At 42.4% G+C, this 18353-nt stretch overlaps 1 protein-coding gene across 9 annotated transcripts in view; it reads left to right on the top strand.

The window, feature by feature from the left end:
• elavl4 (ELAV like neuron-specific RNA binding protein 4) overlaps positions 1-18353 on the top strand; it is a 97372-nt gene that overhangs the window by 16443 nt on the left and 62576 nt on the right. Inside the window, exon 1 of one of the 9 annotated variants that reach the window (XM_017693539.2) lies at positions 5592-5839. The exons of 7 other annotated variants lie outside the window; for them this stretch is intronic. In XM_017693539.2, the coding sequence (XP_017549028.1) occupies positions 5831-5839 (9 nt within the window). In that variant the 5' untranslated portion in view covers positions 5592-5830. Of the gene's footprint in view, positions 1-5591; positions 5840-7216; positions 7440-18353 lie in introns of those variants that run through there. One more of the 9 variants, XM_017693537.2, reaches the window with a different exon arrangement.

Here is an 18353-nt window from a genome sequence, read left to right on the forward strand (position 1 = left end):
GAAATAATTGCTTATTTCTTTTATTGCTTAAAAGGCTTATTATTCAGTAACTACAAGGACCTTAATGCAAGCTGTTCTTGGTTATAGAAGTATGTAATAAAAACTTGGGCTCAATGGAGGTAAATGGCCATTTAAGGGGTTAATTTTAATCTTACGTCCAGGCTGTGATGTTTCAATACAGACTATTTAGGGGTAATTTAGGGAAATTACACAGACTTTATCTGCATGAATCAGCCAGTCGAATCCCTTACAAATTACATTTCTGGACTTCCACTGGTAAAACTAATCCAGCTCAAACAGTGCTTTAGTAATACCAAACAGAGTCTTACCTCAAAACAAAAGAAAACATATTTTAAACGTCAGCTCGTTTGGAGCTGCACATAAAAGGCCATTTTTACAGAATGCAAATAAATCAATTAGCCAGGTTGTTAGCTCATTACTCATTATTCACAGGCCCCTTCTGCTTTAATGGCTTTTTGACAGCTGATAAATTATGTCCTTTACATTAGCTGGCCTGTTTTAAGATTGTTCTGCTTGTGGTCAGATGAATTGTGAGATTGTTTAAGCTTGTGGTCGGATGAATTGTACAGCAGACGCACGCAATACCTGATTATAGAGCAAATCGGGCAAAATGGCCAACAAATTGTATGAGCCAGTGGGAGACAAAAAAGGTGTTCAATTAGTTTCTGTGCATTTAACTGGATGAACAATGAATTAACATAATTTATTAGTGCAGCATGTGTGTGCACACACACATGCAGAAATACACCCTCACCATTGTGGGAGATGGCAGAGAGCACTCCAGTCACAGCTTCCCTCTCAGAGCCACCATGTACTGAAGCCGGAGCCTCCAGCATGGACTGCATGCCATTCTAATCCTTCAGACCATCTTCCTCCATCTGTCCTCACTCCGCCACTGGTCAAACACACGCAGAGAGAGGAACACACTGCTTGCATGATTCATACTGGACGCTTACCTTCGCCGGCTTCGGCTCACATATCGCCTGCTTCAAGTGCATGCTGTTGAAATTCAATCAGTGATTCTGTCATTTGAAGGAATCAAAAAGTAATTTAAAGAAATTAATCAGACTGGATAATCTTGTATGACTTGCCTAATAGAAAATGGTTGCTGCCTTGTAGCTTTGTATCACAAGACTGGGCTTGGAAATAGAGGAGTTTCGTGCATGTTTGGAAACCATTGAATGTCTTGAATTTATGTGCTTGAAATGTGTACATCATTTCACATGAATACAACATACTGCATCAACACAAATTCAGTTTGCTTAATTTTGGCAACAAATTTGTGCATGTAATATGTTTAATTAATATGGAAACCACATTATTTAAATGCATCACTTTTTCAATGAGAGAGAAATAAATTGGGAATTAGTGTTCAGTGCACAGTTACACAATGAACCAGATATTCACTGTTATATGAAAACTTGTACCGCTTATGGCATATAAGTCTTAGTGGCTTAGTGGCATATTGGTCCAAATTTACTTGGAAAGAAAATATGTTGCATTAACTTACATTAAACATTAATAACTTTTTTCCTTACTACAATCTTAGTAGGACTTACAAGTTCATAACTGTTTTTTGGTGCTACATAAAACCATTTTAGAAAAGGATCTTTATATTTGTTCATTTACAAAAGGTTTTTCCATCATGGAGAAGAACCATTTCTTTGTCCACAGTTCTATACAGAACCCTTGACTTTATTAAGGAACCCTTTAAGAATCCTTTTAAGAGTGTACTGTAATGTCACTATTTTGGAGATGTTTTACTACAACAGCAACAATACAGAATGTCAGGCCTCCACGCTCTAAAGCTAGAACCTCCAAAAACCTGCAGAACGCTGTGAGCTGCTACCTAACAAACCTACAAAGATCATTTCAATACAACACAGAAAAAACGGAAAGATGAACATTCAAAATTGTGTGTTTAAATTTAAAACGATTGTCAATACGCTCATGGCTTCATTAGAGCATCTCTCATTAACCATCTTTCATTGAATCCACTGGTCAGTGATCAAAATTAAATATCCGAGTGAATTCTGTCTATTTTTGTATTGCTCATAGCTGTTATATGAAGTCAGTATTTTGCACAAGAACAAGCGCCTTTCAGTTTTTTACTTTGAAATAAAATATAATTGCTGAGACAAACCAATTTGCGTAGTAAATAAGTAGAGCACAGCAGCATCAAGAAAGTATTCAACAAAATCGAATCAAATCTGAAAATATATGTATCACTACAAGCCATGCCAGGAAAATCTCGTTGTTGCTTTTGTTTGCGTCTCGAACGAGAGCATCAGAGACTTCAGCATAGGCTCTCACGCCTCATAAATATTTCACAGGTGCTGTTCTGAAGAGCCACGGCGCTTGGCGAAGGGAGGTTATAGGTGAAGAGAAGAGGCAGAGAGAGGGAGAGTGGATGGCTACCCATCTAATGCACTACAACTAGCTTTCCTCAATCCATCCCTCCATCCCTCTATCATGGAGAGGGGAAGCAGTGCCCAGAGCGTCCATTTCTAGTCTGTTCCTCTCTCCAGCAGGCTGCTGAGCACCGGTAGCAGTCATTAGCAGGCTACTCAGCACGTATTGAGAAGTGGAGCGCGCTCATGCTCGCTCTGCTTTGGGTTAACAGCGCTGTAGAGTTTGAAGGCAGTGGAGAGGCGCTATGATAGCTCCCATCAGTGGCTGGCAGACTGCAGATTGGTGAACTCACACAGAGGTTAATGGACTAACTCAAGTTTGTCTGCGCTGCGATGAGAGGGGCCCTCGTATAATTGAATTAAGCCTGCATGTGAATGAAACCACAAGCAGGTTCTTTCTCTCTCTTTCTCTCTTTTTGGGGGTGTTCAGAATTAATGTGTTGTTGGGAGGCCGATGAAGGGTGATGCATTTTGTAGCACCACGACATGCTGCAGCTAGCAGAAAAAGCACTGAAGTGTACATTAATTCACATTTGTGGAAAGCAGCCAACATGCTTAAGTTTCCTAAATAACAAAACTACATCAGTAATAGTAGCGGTACAAGCGCATAAACCTGATACGAGGCCACCTGGTGGCTATTCACCTGGTGGAATGTAAATCAACCTTTTTGTAAATCGGATATTTTGGATGGAATGTTTGCTCCGTAACTCTGTTACCAGATTAATAAGGACACTGTTGACTCTCCATGTGAACTGTTATGTTGAGCTACTAGCATTTCCGTCATACAAACTCTGGATGTTGTGGTTAAGTTGTATGATTAAAAGTTTACACAGAGTTTTGTGACTAATTTAGCCATAATATTTTCACAGCTTGCCTAGTAGGCTTAATGGATTAGACATGGGTGCTAAAACAGGCCTATCATTACACAATGATATCACGTATTATTCAATAACTACAGTAAAACTAATATGCAAGCTATGCAGTTGAGCAATACAAAGGGGGGTCCCCTACACAATAATCTGTTACTTTAGAAGTAATTTAGCTCTTAATATACTAATATTTACAGCAGGTGTAGCCTGCACACAGTTAGACGATGCAAAACACACTCACCCAGCACCGAGCTGAAGATGTACACAAAGTTTGGGCTTCCTGAGGTCGTTACCACGTGTGGGAGGCTTATGTGTCCACCGAGAAATCTGTTTCATATTTAACACGGCTGCTGGACCCTCATGCCAACACTCATTCTCATCAAGCTGCCTGAGCAGCACCAGGGGACGTCACGCTTTGTTTCTGCAGGTACAGAGCAGGTACAAGGATGGTACGAGCAGAATTCTGGAGAGTCTAGCTTTAGCTTGTGAAAGTCTAGTTCTGTTTTGTTGTTGTTGTTATTCCATACATCTCTGAACTTATGCACCAAACAATAATTCACGCATTTCAAAACATGCGATTCAACCCTCAGTCCATACCGTCTATGTAGGAAGGATATTATTAAAATAATAAAAATAATAAGTTCACAGAATGTAAAACACAAGTTATTGTTTTGTTCACTTACTATTGTTCGTTGAATGAACTCAGAACCAGGCACGTTAGTTTTCAGCTGTCCACTGTTTTAGTACATGAACCCACACAAATGTAAAAAATGGGGGCAAGCACAAATGACATAAGAATGTAGGACGTGTGCCCACTTTTCACAAACTCACCTCTAACTCTGTCGTTTGCTCTACTGTGAAAGCAGACCGCTGTTAAAAACCGTCCTTCTCTAAACTGCCTCCATTACTTTCCCGCCACGTAAAGGCCTTCTGCGCATGCGCGCCACACTAGTTACCCACGTGCAGCCGACGGCTGCAGTAGGCAGCGTGCTTATTATGCCTGTAATAACGCCGCATTACTGTAATAATAACTGGATAATGAACGATCCAGAATGCTCATTCCCGGTGCCTGTAAGGCGGCAGCGGGGACTTTCTGTAAGAAGCGCGACTAGCGCGCGCTGAATGGGCTCGCGCTCATTAAGGATGCAGGTCGCGTGCAGCTGCGAACAAGAGCGACACGCGGCTCGAACGGAGAGAGCGGGAAACTGGGGAAGACTGAGGACCACATGAGGACGCCTTACGGGGTTTTTCCTTTCACTTAACTTGCACTGTTGCCTTAAATAGCCAGTTTGACGTCTGTAGGACGAATGGAACGGAAAAACAGGCATCTGTATTCAGGTGTTTTGGGACCTCAGGTCATTTGGGACTCTGTGTAATATATAGGCCCTGGATGACAAGGCTATTTTTATGTCCTGTGAAAAATTATTATTATTTTTGCCTATTTGGCGTATAGATTAAGAAAAAAAACATCACTTATAAGGCCCAGCTAAAATTGTACAACTTTCCCTATTGACTGGTGGCTCACAATGCCTGAATGCGCTTTAAAATGTCTAAAACAAAAGGTCTTCATTAAAGCAAAAAAAAGAAGTATAGTCAATTCAGTGCTTTAAAAACAGACTTTAATAGTTATACGAAACAAAGCGCATCGTGTCTCATAGTTGTACCCCGATTCTGATTCTTCTCTCAGATGACTGTAGCCTTATGGCACGTGGTCGCCGCGTGGCCGCTTTCTTGCACGCGCCCTCCCCTTCGAAAACGTTCCACCTGCCACGCGCGACAAAACAGTGAGGGGCGTCGAGCCGCGAGAGAGCAGCAGCAGAAGCGGTGCCTCGAATTTTTCGGGGTTTTGCCCCCACAGTCAGCCCCCTACTGACACGCGCGGATTTATGTTTCCCACCCGTATTCCGACAAACCCGCTCTTTTGCTCTGGGGTTGGCTGGTAGGTCACGTCACGATGCATTCGCCAATCAAAGAGTAGAAGGGCGGGGCGTCTAGGAACACATCAGTGTTCTTGCTTGTAGGTACTACTAGCCAATCCCAGCAGTGAAGGGCGGGGCAGAGCGCAAAACGGGTGGACAAAAAAAGGCTCGCTGCTGAGCATCCCTCCGCCTGAGCGCGCCACTCCTTGTTTGCACACGCTCAACCAATCAGATTTCGCACGAGACTGCCGCTGCGCTCCATAAATGGTGCGAAGGAAATGGTACGCTTGCACTAGCTTTACCGATTCAAGCGGGGCTGCGTTCTTTTTATTTTTTGGTTGATTTTTGTTGTCGTTTTTGTTTAGCAAAAAAAAAAAAACCAACATAATAAATACAGTTTAATTTCTCGTTCGTTTGCTCCTTTCTCGCGTTCAGGAGAGGAAAGTGAGGCGCCGCCACCCGCTACCGTCTCGTTTGCCTGTCCGACAGCTCGGTCACGTTCGTCGCCGCTCTCTCACAGCTCGCTGTAGCGTATAGGCTGCCTGAAGAGAACAGTCCAGCGTCGACGGCGCAGCTTGTTTTTCCACTCTTCACACCTCAGAAAACAAGAATGGTCATGGTGAGTAACGTGGCCTGAGCTGTTTTGTTTTAGCACATGTGGTTGGTAGGCTTCCCTGTTCTACTCACTATGGTTTACAAACAAAATTAATATGTCGCTTATTGTCGCTTTCTCTCAGAAAGTTTTTTTCCTGTCTCGTTTTCTGTGAGAATCGTCAAGAGCATGTGAGGGATGAGGACAGAATAAGGTGCAGGCTTGCTCTCTCAGGTGTGTGTTTTTGCGTAAGGAGGCAGTGTAGGGGTGTGTGTGCGCATTGTCTTGTTAAAGAGCAGATGTGGTGTCCTCGCGTTAGAGCGCGCGTGATTTTACTACTTGGCTAGAGAGACAAATTTTTGGGTCCTCGCGACCGCGTTGTTTACGCTGGTGCATAGAAATATGCTCACATCTGTATTTTAAATTCAAGAACCACATGTACCTGCTATTCAGTGTATTTTAAGTACATATAGTATATGCTGTACTTTATTAAAGATAGGCAATATGACTTATGACAATATGACTTGAGTTTAACGTTAGTACTTAAAAACCACTGACCAACTGCAAGTTTGATTACGAAGAGAGGTGTCAGAACAAGTCATGACTTATCATGTATCACAAAAACTTCTTAAAGTATTGTGAAATGACATTTCGCCATATCACCCACTTCTATTCTGTATATACTTTTTTTGATATAACAGTAGATTTAAATGTAAGATATGTGATAATGCTAGAAAATACAAGCCTTGTGCTATTTATTAATTAACAAATTAGCTAGTGTCCTGAAAACTATCTATGTGACCTATATGACCCATATGAGCTTACTCAATAATATCATAATACAAGCGGAGTGGCCTTTTAAAAATGGTTTACCAGCATTATGTAAATTTCAGATTACAGTGTAAGGAGGGGGGCAAAATAAACATCCTGCTGAAATCAGTGCCTGCATTTTAGTGCTTTTAGTGTGCATGCATTAGCGGTTAATTTATGTACCTGGTGCTGTGCAGGCATTCTATCAGTGTAGTGCCTGTAAGTGCAATCTCTCATTGCGCTCACTCAAGCACGGACCTCAGCAGCGATTGATTGCTTTTGCTGGTATGGAAGGAAGGAAGGGAGGAAGGGTGGGGTGGAGTGTGTGTGTGTGTGTGTGTGTGTGTGTGTGTATATGAGGGGGTGGGTTGGGGGGGGGGGGGGGGGGGGGGGGGGGGGTTCTTTAGCTAAGACAGCACCAGTGCTCCTCCTGTCTGCTAGGCTGCCAGAGCGAAGGTGTTAATTTTTTACAGGGGGGAGCGCAGATGACGGGCGGCCAAGGCAGCCAGTGAGAGCGCAGGGGGGAGGAGGGGGCTGCTGGTGACCTCACCAATGAGGAGAGAGCGGGGGGCTGCAGCATTTGGCTCATGCCGAAGCCTGTGCATTCACAAGCAGCTGCGCTCTGAGGAGGAATGCCCACTCACTCTCTCGCTGGCCGCACGCTGCCTCGCCACCGCTGAGAAACATACAGGGAGAGGGAGAAGGACAAGAGACAGAGGGAGAGAGCTCAGAGAGAGAGAGAGAGGGGACATTCGCACAGCTGCGGGAGAGAACTGTGCTCGTTGGCTCACAAATGGAGTGGAATGGGTTTAAAATGGTAAGGATGCTGCAGTGATTTTTGTCTGGGGCGTGCGTGTCTGTGAGTGTGCGTGTGTTGCCCTTGCCATATTTCAGCGCTTGCAGCTGCAGTGCCTGCACTAGAGAGTCTACCGCTTCCTCTGTTTCTCTCTCTCTAAGTGTCTCATTTCTCCTCCGCATCAATTTCGATCCAGCCGGATGGTCCTCACCTCTTTAACCGCCTACGAGTTGGTGCGTTCGGTCTGTAGAAATAGAAGGAAGGGTGGAAAAAGAAGAGGAGAGGAGAGGAAAGGAGGAGAAGGGGTAGAGGAAGAGAGGAGGGGAAAGGACAGGAAAGGCATGATGGATAAAGGGCTGCGGTAGGTGTTGCCAGGTTTTAAAACCTGTTTTACGACCAAGGAGGTGTGCAGAATCTTAATGAACACCTTTAGATTAGTGCTCGCCTTTGTTCTGCTTCTTCTCTCCTCGTACAGTGTGTCAACTCCCTCGATATTGATTTACAGATCATTCCGCATCTAAACCTGTTTAGCCTTTCTAATGTGCACATTTTTGGTGTTTGAATGTGCAGTAATAGGTTGGTGGCGATGCTGGATGCAGATGCAGAGTATTGCATAACTGTATGACAGTGAGCATTCTGAAGCGTAAGTTTGTAAATGAGTGTGAGTGGGAGTGACCCAGTATGGGAGAGTGAGTGAGTGCGTGTATGTGTTTACTTATGTGTGTGCAAACTGTGTTTCACTTTACATTTAAATTTATGCATATTCCTTTGTGTAAACATGTGTAAAAATCACCAGCTGTGCGAGTATTACAGTTTGTGTAAATATTACAATGGCAGTGATAGCACAGGCTGCAGTCTGCATGCTTTGTGAGTATGTGTGTGCTTGTGTGTGTGTGTGCGGGTGAGTGAGCGTGTGTGTGCATCCATTGTTGACTAAAGGCTCAGAGGCTGCCTCTCCCGACTGTCACCAGGCTAGTGGGAGACTGTGTCTGCCTGGAACGAACTCACCCCATGAGGGACAGGGAGAGAGAGAGGGAGAGAGAAAAGGGGAGGGAGGGGGGGGGGGGGGGGCTGGGGGGGCAAAGCTGACAAAACTACACTAAATCAGAAAGTACTCGAAAACAGAAATATGAGTCCTATATAATATGTGATTGACAGCTACTACAATATTAAAAACAGAAAGGCAGTCATTGATGGCTAATATTACGTGTGGGCATTTATATATTTTTTTAACAGGATCACACGACTGTCAAACACTAGACAGCATCTGAGCGGGTTTTAAAATGGTGTCCTCCTCCACTGCTTAGGGAATTCTACAGCTTGGCTATTTGCATCCAAAATGTGGGCAGCATTATTCATTTTTTTCAGGCAAATGTTTGACTGTTTGTGTGTGTGGGCTTTAACATGCAATCAAAATGCTAATTGAAAAGAGAGCAATTCCCAACAGAAAATCCTGTCATACCATACACTGTCTTTTTTTTCTCCTATATATATATATATGTGTGTGTGTGTGTGTGTGTGTGTGTGTGTGTGTGTGTGTGTGTGTATGTATGTGAGAGAGAGATGCAGCGGAGTAGTGAGGGGGCTTGTCCATCAGTGAATGTTGAAAGACTCAGGGACCGGAGAGGTGGAGAGGGAGAAAAGAGAGGGAGAGAGACTTCCAACATGTTTTAAATTCTGAATTGATGAGCACTCCACTCTACCTCCTCCTCCTCCACAGTGCCCTGTCACACGAGGAGTGGCCACTGACCACCAAGCACAGTCCATCTACCTTCTGGCCTCTGGAGCATTTCTCCTGTTTACACTTCTCTCATCTCTTCCATACTTTTCTCTTCTCCCCTCTACTTACTTTCTCCTCCTGCTCCCATCTACTCTCTTCTGCTCTCCCATCTTCTCCTCTACTCCTTCCTCCTTTCTTCTCCTTCCTTCTACTCTCCTCCCCCTTTTCTCATTTTATCTCCTCCTGTACACAAGCCACGCTACTCTACTCCAGGGCTTTTCTCCTTTGTTGTCCAGCTTCAAGGTTGCATATCAATGCTAATACGTCTGTGGCTAGACTGAATATTAAGAGGCAGAGGATCAGGGCGCAGGTGGGCAGCAAGGAGCGAGAGCAAGGGAGAGAGACTGACCGCTGAGCTCTCAGGGCCGAGCAGCAGGGGTGAGAAAATAGCCCCAGGAAGTGTGATGGCTGGGTGGAGGAGCTTGCACCCCTCTCTCCACATAGCGTGACTACACATGACAGTGGACTGACACAGGAGACCACTTGATCTATCAGTGAGTGAAGGAATGGTAGAAAAGAGAGAGAGCACAAGGGAGAAAGAAAAAAAACAGCAAGAAAGAGAGAGTGGCGAAAAAAGAAAAAGGAGCTAAAGTTGTTTCCCTGTGGCTGTATATACTCAGGGGATGTGTGTCACTACTGCATCCATCCATAACTGTTCCACTGCAGGAGAGAAGCCTGATGCTTTTAAACGCCCTCTTCACACTGCTGTTCCCTAATGGCCTCAGATGGTGGCGCTGTAAAGCTTCCTCCTGAAAGAATAACACAGCTGCACCTCTAATAGACCATGCAGTACATATTGAACTTGAATTAATATAAACTTGAATTAATATAAACTTGAATTTGAATTACAAGACTACATCAGTACAATGTAACACTTGCACATTTTTCTGACATCATGACTGACATGAGATCAGATATTGAGAGACACAGCACATACAAATCGGCTCATGGATTGGACATGTGGCCAGCGAGAACAGGCTGACCAGGGAGGACAGGCAAGAGATGATGCTTTAAATGCAGGTCTACACATCCGCCATCTCCAATAGCGGTCAAGAACCGCACCTAAGAGCAACAGTCCAATATCTAACTATTTTCCAGTCTGTAAAATAAGGATATTTTAGGCATTCAGTGCAGTGACTCTCATTCATTTAGGCATGGAAGAGCTCAGACATAACTGCATTGTGTCTACACCCACACCAAATTATGCCAATGTCAGTTAGATTTTATTCTCTGGTGACACAGAGCTATTTCAGTAAGATGTCATCTGTGTCTCCTAACTTGGATCATGTGCTGTTACTCAAACAGCAGACATCTGTTTTTTTTTTGTTTCCATGTCTCTTTAAATAGTCAATTAACCTTATTTTATCTAATTAATTTTTGATATAATTAATAGAAATGTTAATTACAGAATCAAACCTCGAAGTGTAATTTTGGAAGAAAAAGAAGCTGAGATGTTACTACTGATTACAAAAGGCAATGTACAGTATGTAAGATAAACTTATTGTACTCTATGTATTGTTTAGTCTGTAAACAGTTTTTAAAGAGGTTTTGTGCTTTGTTTCACATTATTTTCAGGTAAGGCTAAGTTAACTAGGATCCTTAACGCTTCAGGCTAACTTGACAGTTTTTATACCTTTTTATTACCTTGTGAAGTTCTGTAGACATGGAATTAAGTGGGGGTAATTTTGAAAGTCCTGACATCTTTTGGATGGCAAATTATCTTAGGTAAGCAAAGGTTAATAAGTCTATTCAAATAAAATCTGCTCTAGAGCATTGTCTCAATTATAGGCTTTCTTTTTAAAGTAGCCTTCTTTTTTTGTGAAGGCTAAATATACATGAATACCAACAAAACGTTTTAGTTAAAATTTTAATAGGCTTCCACAGTGATTTCTCTCATTTATTCATCCCCATTCTCCCTGCAGATAGCTGAAGCGAGAGAGAGAGAGAGAGAGAGAGAGAGAGAGAGGGAGAGGGAGTTAGAAAGAGAGAGTGTATGCTCTTAAGGGAGAAGGCTTCACAAGCACAAGCCTAATTCCTCTGGCGCAAATTCAAAGTGCCACGCACAGGCAGGCGATAATCAGCTGGATACACTCACTCATGCACGCACACACACTATGCACATGCTGAACACAAGTACACACACTACCCGCTTTCAGAAAGGGCTCTGTTCTCCATGTCTCACCTACTGCTGCCTCTCCAAATACATATTCTAGTGTGCTCAATGGAGGCAAAGGAAACAGTCGTAAAGGCTGATTATCATTCAGGGTTCATCAACACATGTGGAAGGAATATTTTCTTTTATTTCTGCCTGCTGTTCTTCTCTTTCCTCTGCTCTCTTTCTCTGTCTCCGTCCGTCTGTCTCCCTCACTCTGTCTTTCTTTGTGTCTCTCATTCTCCTTGTCCTCCTCTCTCACTCTCTTTCTGTCTTACGCTCGCTCTCTCTCCTTCTCTCCCTCCCTCCGCCTGCATGTTTTGGTATTCATACAGACATTTGGATTTGAGTGGCAGCCTCTCCTGAGACTGTGCACAAACTGCATATTTCTCTGATCTACATTTTGCACCCCAGGAAAGACAGGAGCAGCAGGAGGTGAGCCTTCACCACTAACTATCGCCAGCTCAGCTCCACACACTAAAGCCCCCCACCACCACCCAATAAACTCACCAGCCAGAGGGCACTAAAGGACATCTCAAGGTCAAAAGATAGGAGTTGTATCTAAAGTTGTATCTAAAGCTAATTCAACTTAAATTTTAACACTACTTGATATTGCCAGGTATATTTTACATTGGAAGAACAGTTGAAGAACATGATGAATGGACTAACAGAAATGGCCAGCAATTACTTGGCTAAAAATTTTATTCAATGATTTGGTACTGTTTAGATATGACAGTTTTGTGATAAAAAGTGTTGTGTTCATATGTTAATGGTTGCTTACAGCATGCTTGCACACCAGGGGTATAACCATGCAGGTTTGGTGTGATTTTTGTTTTTTATGATTTATGATTTTTATGATATATAATTCAGCATGAATTGTACTTTAAAACACAATGCATAAAACAACAAAATAGCACTGCTAATTTGGCAGTGACTACAATGGAAAAAATATTTCCCTTTTTTCCTTTTTTTCCCTTTGCAAGCCTCATCATAATATCAGTGTATGCACTTTGAAAGAAAAGTGAAGAGAAATATTCTCAGTCACTCAGGGAGGGAAAAAGAAAGCAGCAAAAAGGAGAGTAGAAGGAGGATTGAAATGAGAACAGAAGGGAACAGTAGGTATAAATGTCAAAGATAGTTCTGCTCTCTGAACGCTGGTGGTTTGGGGTCAAAGTTCATGGAGACTAAGGGTCACCAGTCTGTAACACCACAATGCTACCTGACAGAGAAAGGGCAAATGGTAGCATACAGAAACCATCTTGATCAAAATAGTAACCATAGATACCACTGTTGGCATTTCACGAAGGAATTGTATTGCGTGAAGTCTTGCCCCCGAAGATCTTCTGTGGCTGTAGATATTGTTATCTTGCTGTCAGCTGGAGTTAGCTTGATTAGGGGTGAGAGCAGACTCTCAGCAGAAGTTGCTGTCTTGTCTCAGACAAATGTCGTTTATTCAACAAAATGTTTTCCTCGCTTTCTGCTTTTATTTACATGCAACAGGTTGACTGCGTGCAAGCATTTGAACACCACCACTAAGGAAAGATGTACAGCCTCACAAAAACCAATGTGACCAACATTAATCGGCTCGTTTACACACCAGAGTTTAAAAACAGGCCATCATCCTTATGTGCTCAGCTTGTTACTCTGGTGAACTCTGTTTCAGACTGGCTCTGCATGGATAACCCTATATATTTCCTGGCACATACTATATGAGCATCGATTGTCCCCTGTGGGCATTTTCAATTACACTGTAGCTCAGTAGTGGAAGATTAATCTGCTATTTTGAATGCATGCCACATTTGGTGCTTTCGTTGAGATTCTGCAGGGGAGTTATCTCCTCAGTCATGAGACTCCATTAGGTTCTTTTTGTCTCCTTGCTGCAGCAGATGCCGCTTTATGCCTCAATACCATTCCACATATTCTGACCCATAATCCAGAGACAAAGACGTCTCTCATTGTTTTATTAAATAGAACGACAGTCTTCATCCTGCACTTAAACAGAACTTAACCAGATAGATAAAAAGTCAGAAAACAAGCAGTTGGTGGCCTACAGGATGAGTTTTACTTTGGATTTTCTTTCGTACATAGATTTTTTTGTAGATTGATTGATCCCTATTATTTCATTCACTATTTCAGCTGGGTTTTTTATTATTCTTTGCAGCTCAGATTTTTACACACAATGGCATGGCACGTTTTCCACACGCTGTACACGCTGCCGTTTTTATATTTATCTTCAATACAGAGGCAGGTTAGAATGCCCTGGTTTACTTTAAAACTAAAAAAAAATGGAAGCAGTTGGCAAATATTTATGTAAACATAAAAGTTATTTAACAGTGAGTACATTTTACTGTTGTACCATTTGTGGTTGGTATACATGCCCTTTTTTATTATTAATTTTTTCAATCACAATCAACCTTTTGATTGGATATGAGAAAGGACATGTGATGATAATACTATATGAAATATATAGGAATAAAATAGGACACTGTGAACTGAACTGGTTAGCCAGTTTACAGCAAATGCTAGTTCTGCTGTCTGAACAAATATCTAGTCAAAGTAAACAAACCTGCTGTACTTGGGGTTCATATCTGTTGTATAACTATCCTACTAGACTTTTACCTTTTTTTTCATATGCTCTGATAGAACACTCAGAATGTGAATGGAATGGTAAACGTGCTTACTTAATAGCTGCAACAACTACAGCGTAGTGCTTCAAGACAATTTGTGGCAAATTAACTATTTGTTTTGACCAAATATGTGTGTTAGTTGAAACAAAACCAGGTTAATCTGTACCATGCTAGCCTCAAGCAGCATCTGTCCACTTAGTTAGTTAGCTCTGTTTTTCTTCTGCTTGTGTAAATGTCAGCTTTTAACTAAGGATGTGTCTGATGTGGTACTTCTTGAGAAGCAATGACAGGCTAGGCCAGAGGTTGAGACTGGGGTCTAGTACAAGATGTATGGGAATTAACATTAGCATATTTTTCAACAGCACAAAACCCACAAAATCAAAAACCATGGGCCTAGAGAAGACCTGTATTAGAATACTAGCAGACTCAGTATCTCTTGCCACCTATCTTTCTCTTTAAACATTAAAACTGATGTCATATATTAAATATTCTGCTCCACCTAATTACTGAGTGAATCTAGTATCAATTACCTCCATGCTCTTTTATGAAAAAAAGATGCAGAGCTTTGCTGTTCTGCCTGTTTGATGGGCTCCAGCACAGATTTAATCGATACCTATATATATATATATATATATATATATATATATATATATATATATATATATATATACATACTGCTCCAAAAAATAAAGGGGACACTTAAACAACACAATATAACTCCAAGTAAATCAAACTTCTGTGAAATCAAACTGTCCACTTAGGAAGCAACAATGATTGACAATCAATTTCACATGCTTTTGTGCAAATGGAATAGTAGACAAGTGGAAATTATTGGCAATTAGCAAGACACACTCAATAAAGGAGTGGTTCTGCAGGTGGGGACCACAGACCACTTCTCGGTATCTATGCTTTCTGGCTGATGTTTTGGTCACTTTTGAATGTTGCTGGTGCTTTCACATTCATGGTAGCATGAGACGGACTCTACAACCCACACAAGTGGCTCAGGGAGTGCAGCTCATCCAGGATGGCACATCAATGCGAGCTGTGGCAAGAAGGTTTGCTGTGTCTGTCAGCGTAGTGTCCAGAGCCTGGAGGCGCTACCAGGAGACTGGCCAGTACACCAGGAGACGTGGAGGAGGCCGTAGGAGAGCAACAACCCAGCAGCAGGAGGAGCAGCAAGACCGCTACCTCCGCCATTGTGCAAGGAGGAACAGGAGGAGCACTGCCAGAGCCCTACAAAATGACCTCCAGCAGGCCACAAATGTGCATGTGTACAAACGGTTAGAAACCGACTCCATGAGGATGGTATGAGGGCCCGACGTCCACAGATGGGGATTGTGCTCACAGCCCAACACCGTGCAGGACGCTTGGCATTTGCCAGAGAACACCAGGATCGGCAAATTCGCCACTGGCGCCCTGTGCTCTTCACAGATGAAAGCATGTTCACACTGAGCACATGTGACAGACGTGACAGAGTCTGGAGACGCCGTGAAGAGCGATCTGCTGCCTGCAAAATCCTTCAGCATGACCGGTTTGGCAGTGGGTCAGTAATGGTGTGGGGTGGCATTTCTTTGGAAGACCGCACAGCCCTCCATGTGCTCGCCAGAGGTAGCCTGACTGCCATTAGGTACCGAAATGAGATCCTCAGACCCCTTGTGAGACCATATGCTGGTGCGATTGGCCCTGGGTTCCTCCTAATGCAGGACAATGCTAGACCTCATGTGGCTGGAGTGTGTCAGCATTTCCTGCAAGATGAAGACATTGAAGCTATGGACTGACCTGACCAGTCCTGAATCCGATTGAGCACATCTGGGACATCATGTCTCGCTCCATCCACGAACACCACGTTGCACCACAGACTGTCCAGGAGATGGTGGATGCTGTAGTCCAGGTCGGGGAGGAGATACCTCAGGAGACCATCCGCCACCTCATCAGGAGCATGCCCAGGCATTGTAGGGAGGTTTTACAGGCATGTGGGGGCCACACACAATACTGAGCCTCATTTTGACTTGTTTTAAGGACAATCAAAGTTGGATCAGCCTGTAGTGCGTTTTTCCACTTTAATTTTGTGTGTGACTCCAAATCCAGGCCTGCATTGGTTAATAAATTTGATTTCCATTGATGATTTTTGTGTGATTTTGTTGTCAGCACATTCAACTTTGTACAGAACAAAGTATTCAATGAGAATATTTTGTTCATTCAGATCTAGGATGTGTTATTTGAGTGTTCCCTTTATTTTTTTTAGCAGTGTATATATATATTTTGTTATTGTCCCGTTAAGCCAGTTTTATTGCTTGGCCTCATCAAAATAATTGGAAAATCACTTGATTACTAATATAATTTAGAGTGTTTGGGAATACGGGATATGGCAAAAGCAGAAAGTAAAAGTAAAAATAAATGTTATTTGTTTGTTAATTTGTATTATGTGGACAGGAAAATTGAGAACTGAAGGAGAAACAAGTGGAAGCGGATGAGAAAGAAGGAGTGGTAAAGGAGGAAAGGAGTGTGGGTGGAAGAGAGGGAAGAAAGCAATGAGAGAAAATAGTGTTAATGAAGGAAAAGACTGGGTAGTGGAGAAGTGAGGAGCAGCTGCAGGAAGATGAGGAGGCTGAGATTGGATTAGCTCGACTTCAGCAGCACAGGGCCTCTGTGTGTGTGTGTGTGTGTGTGTGTGTGTGTGTGTGTGTGTGTGTGTGTGTGTTTAGGACCCCTCATCCACCCAGGAACATGAGGCTGCAGTCAACTCTTTTTTCTCTATCCCCAGCCTCCCACCCCCTTCCTTGCAGGCTCTTTGTACAGCTTTTAATACCTTGCCGTAATGAACAAATATTATCTTAATGGCTTAAAAAGAGAGAATAATTAAAAGGAAAATACAGGGAGAGACGTTTTGCCATTCATAACAAAAGGCATTCATCTTCATTTTACTCCTTCACAAATCCCTGCTTTCTAACAAGAACCCATCTTAAATCTAACTTTGTGCTTAAATGTCAGCAGCTGAAATGCGACATATTATTACTGTCACATCAAAACTTTACCAAAATGTTTCCTCTAGTAGCGCTTAACATTAAGGTTCCCTTGACTCACATTATGTTCTAACAGTATTAACTTAGTAGTGAACACTGCATTAGTAAACATTAACCCTGAACTTCAGCAAATCATAAAGGTAAACAATGCAAGGAACACATATATTAACTGATCCTTGTTTAAGTGTTAACTAAGTAATGAACACTTGCAAACACATGTTTAATAAGAGGTGTGAGGGTGAAGAACCATTAAAAGGTATAAAAACCTTCACATAATGCAAAGGTTCTATAGCATTTTAAGGGTACTTCCTAGCACCTTGTGGAAGTCCTTTTCATTTGTAAATGGTTCTTTGCACTCATGCATCTGTTTTACAAAAAAAAAGAAAGAAAAAATTCTCAAAGGAACCACCCAGTAATTTTTTTTTTGAGAACCAAAAGTTCTTCTACGGTTCTTCTATGGCATTGTGCATATAAATATGCTGTAAATGTAAAACCCTTCTTTGCCCCTTTATTTTTGAGTGTTGGTGGTTAATTCAAAGAGTCATAAGTGAGGCTGTTAAAAATAAGGCAGAAGTTATTTTTCATTCATTATGGTTATGAATGAAGACCCTTGTTTTGTAATGTTAACTAATTTGCTATCTATTGTGTGAAAATTGTATGATGAATGGACCAATAGGATGGTCCAAAATGACAGGGGATCAAATCTCATTACATTAACATAGATTTAATATGTATTTCTTTCTCCTTGTCCTAACCCAGTTGCCTTGAAAGTTTATTGCATATAAAGTTCTGATAGTAACTTAACAAAACAGTAGTCTGTGTGTTTCTGTTAACTTCTAAGTTCAATTAACTAAAAAAATAAAGGCAAAGTTAAAACGTTGCATCTATTTCACAGTGGATTTCAGAGATACAATGTTTTGTAATGGCAGAGACGATATGCTCTGCTGTTAGAGCCAGTTGCACTGAAGCGGGTGAGATGAAGCTAGTTAGGTGGTGTGTGTTGGGGGGGTGAGCTAGTGGAGCGTGACACAGAGAAGCTGCACAGGTGCACCAGCATTCTGCTACCTGCCAGCTACCTGCAGCCATGTCAACACAGCACCTGGAGCTGACACAGCTCAGCCAAGTGCACACACAGACAAAATTTAATCCCCCCACACACACATACACAAATGCTGTAGCTACAGCCCAACGAACTGCATGCACAGAACGAAACTAAAGCACAGCGATCTCCTAACCTTGTGCTAAAGGCAGACCCGGGAAAGCAGAGATTTCCCTGAGTTCTTGCAGCAAGGTCACCTTTACTTTAACATAGAGGCTGCTCCACAGCCCTGAGAGACTCCCTGTGTGATTGTG

The sequence above is a fragment of the Pygocentrus nattereri genome, chromosome 28 (genome assembly GCF_015220715.1).
Source record: "Pygocentrus nattereri isolate fPygNat1 chromosome 28, fPygNat1.pri, whole genome shotgun sequence".
Taxonomy (NCBI): domain Eukaryota; kingdom Metazoa; phylum Chordata; class Actinopteri; order Characiformes; family Serrasalmidae; genus Pygocentrus; species Pygocentrus nattereri.